This window comes from Amphimedon queenslandica, unplaced genomic scaffold, assembly GCF_000090795.2.
Source record: "Amphimedon queenslandica unplaced genomic scaffold, v1.1 AMPQUscaffold_13382, whole genome shotgun sequence".
NCBI classification, from domain to species: Eukaryota; Metazoa; Porifera; class Demospongiae; order Haplosclerida; family Niphatidae; genus Amphimedon; species Amphimedon queenslandica.
In genome coordinates this window covers 57,180-60,249 of record NW_003546382.1, presented here as the reverse complement: position 1 = coordinate 60,249, position 3,070 = coordinate 57,180, and the positions used below count along the sequence as shown (strand labels likewise).

At 35.5% G+C, this 3,070-nt stretch overlaps 1 protein-coding gene across 1 annotated transcript in view; it reads left to right on the top strand.

Annotated features, from left to right (window-relative positions):
- Nucleotides 1-17: 17 nt before the first annotated feature.
- Nucleotides 18-3,070, top strand: part of LOC109582444 (uncharacterized) — a 4,705-nt gene continuing 1,652 nt past the window's right edge. Inside the window, exons 1-2 of the mRNA XM_019997159.1 lie at nucleotides 18-76; nucleotides 2,017-3,068. Of these exons, the coding sequence (XP_019852718.1) occupies nucleotides 30-76; nucleotides 2,017-3,068 (1,099 nt within the window). The 5' untranslated portion in view covers nucleotides 18-29. The remainder of the gene's footprint in view (nucleotides 77-2,016; nucleotides 3,069-3,070) is intronic.

Sequence of the window (3,070 nt, the reverse complement as noted above, 5' to 3'; positions counted from 1 at the left end):
CTATAATAGTCCTACAGGCACTCATACTGATGCTATTGGTATGTGTGCTGGTAGTACTGTTGCTTAATAAAGGTTCATGTACAAGTGATACAAGCAGCAACAATGCTGGCCTCACTAATAGTGGTAATACTGCTATTATCAGTAGCCTGTCATTGATACAGAAATGTGGAGGATATAAAGGAAAATTGTGTCACTAAAAATAGCTCATTACTCCTCCTCCAGAGTAATATGGAATATATCATGGAACAGATTAATGATCACAATGTTAACAGTAACCTGTCACTGATACAGGATACAATGAACCAAAACTCACTCCTTCTTCAAAATACAATGGATAATAACTCATTAGTTCTGCAGAACAAAATAAATGACTTAATGGAATGGTGTGCTACTAAAAATAGCTCATTACTCCTCCTCCAGAGTAATATGGAATATATCATGGAACAGATTAATGATCACAATGTTAACAGTAACCTCTCACAGATACAGGATACAATAAATAGCATAATTCAACAGATTATGGTACATGCTAATAATACCAACAGGTCTACAGATGAACTGCTTCAATTACTGAACACTAGTCTTATTAAAGATATCAGTATACCAACTGCTGCTGCTTTTAATGATGTACTACTAATAGTCAATGAATTACTAGAGATACAGAATGGATCCTCTTTGTTTAATTCTGCTATTCAACTCGTTTCTTGTAAAGATATTAAAACAGCTCATCCTAACAGTCCTTCTGGCTACTATTATGTTAACAGTCGCAATATATACTGCAATATGGGAGAGCTGTGTGGACAAGATGGAGGATGGACAAGAATAGCTTATCTTGATATGACTGACATTACACAAAACTGTCCTTCTGGACTTGAGGAATTGATAGATGGAGGCATTAGAGTTTGTAGGAGAGAGGGTAATTCTGCTGGTTGTAGGTCCAACATATTCGAAACAAATGGTATCAGTTATAGTCAAATATGTGGTAAAGTGGTTGGATATCAAAAGGGAACAACTGATGGAGTTGAAAGTAATAATATCAATAGTGCTTATATTGATGGAGTCAGTATCATACGTGGGTCAGCTCGTCAACATGTCTGGTCTTATATAGCTGGGCATCAGTCAAATATCAATTCAGTTCGCACATGTCCTTGCAATACTGGAGCAACTAGTACAGTTCCATCATTTGTAGGAGAGCACTACTATTGTGAGTCAGGTACAAACAGTACTCCTTCGAAAAGTCAAGCATACACTACTGATCCATTGTGGGATTACATTTATTACTGATTACATTGAACTGAGGGTGTGTGGGAATAGTGGATATGGAAATGAAGATACTCCAGTTCAATTGTATGAGATTTATGTCAAGTAAAGAAACAATTAATAATTATAAGTAGTGCATTGTCTTTGTTAGTAGTTAGTGTGTAAAACATTGTCATTAGTGCAAACACAAAATAAAGTTATTATAGTGTAAACAAACATTGTGATAACCTTGAGATAATTATAAGTTATAGAAACACAACCTTGCCAGGCTATCAAAGCAAAAATTCAAATTCAACATAAACATCACATATGCATGCATATCTATATATAAGGATGATCATAATAAGGAAAATAGCTATAGGAGAAGAGCTGTTGAATTGAGAGATGGAAAACAAGACAATGTCCACAAGTTTTCAAAGGGAAGCTGAGGATTTCACACTAACACAAAACACAGCCTATGAACCAGTAGTAAAGACTGATACTAGTACTGAAGAAGCAATGTACTCAGATCTTCATGACTACTCAGGTATATACCATCCAAGTAATTTATTATTAAAACTAATGTATGATATGTTCATTAGATCATCAGCTACCAAAAGCTAATGTTAAGGATACCAAACCTCCCCAACAACCAGTGCAGTATACTGTAGGAAAGAAGTCATTTGCTGCAATAATAATTCTACTGGTGATCATAATATTCCTATTGGTAGCTATACTTGTACTTAACTTAATATCAAAAGATACCTTCATGAGTACATGTACAAGTGATACAAGCAGTAATAGTGCTGGCCTCACTAATAGTGGTAATACTGCTATTAACAGTAACCTGTCACTGATACAAAATAAAATAAATCATATAATGGAATGGTGTGCTACAAAAAATAGTTCATTGCTCCTTCAAAGTAATATGGAACATATCATGGAACAGATTAATGATAACAATGTTAACAGTAACCTCTCACTGATACAGGATACAATGAATAGCATAATTCAACAGATTATGGTACATGCTAATAATACCAACAGGTCTACAGATGAACTACTTCAATTACTGAACACTAGTCTTATTAAAGATATCAGTATACCAACTGCTGCTGCTGTTAATGATGTACTACTAATAGTCAATGAATTACTAGTAATACAGAATAGATCCTCTTTGTTCAATTCTGCTATTCAACTTGTTTCTTGTAAAGATATTAAAGCAACTCATCCCAACAGTCCTTCTGGTTACTATTATATTAACAGTCGCAATACATACTGCAATATGGAAGAGCTGTGTGGACAAGAAGGAGGATGGACAAGAATAGCTTATCTTGATATGACTGATAGTTCCCAGAACTGTTCCTCTGGACTTGAGGAATTGATGATTGGAGGCATTAGACTTTGTAGGAGAGAGGGTGATTCTGCTGGTTGTAGGTCTAATGCATTCCAAACAAATGGTATCAGTTATAGTCAAATATGTGGTAAAGTGGTTGGATATCAAAAGGGAACGACTGATGGAGTCAACACTAACAACAATGATATTAATGGTGTTTATATTGATGGAGTCAGTATCACACGTGGGTCACCTCGTCAACATGTCTGGTCTTATATAGCTGGGCATCAGTCAAATATCAATGGAGGTTCTACCTGTCCTTGTAATACTGGAGCAACTAATACTAATACAGTTCCATCATTTGTAGGAGAGCACTACTATTGTGAGTCAGGTACAAACAGTAATCCTTCCCTTACTGAAGTATACACTGGTGATCCATTGTGGGATGGGAATAACTGTCTTTCAGTAGAAGCTCCTTGTTGTACTGGTACTGGT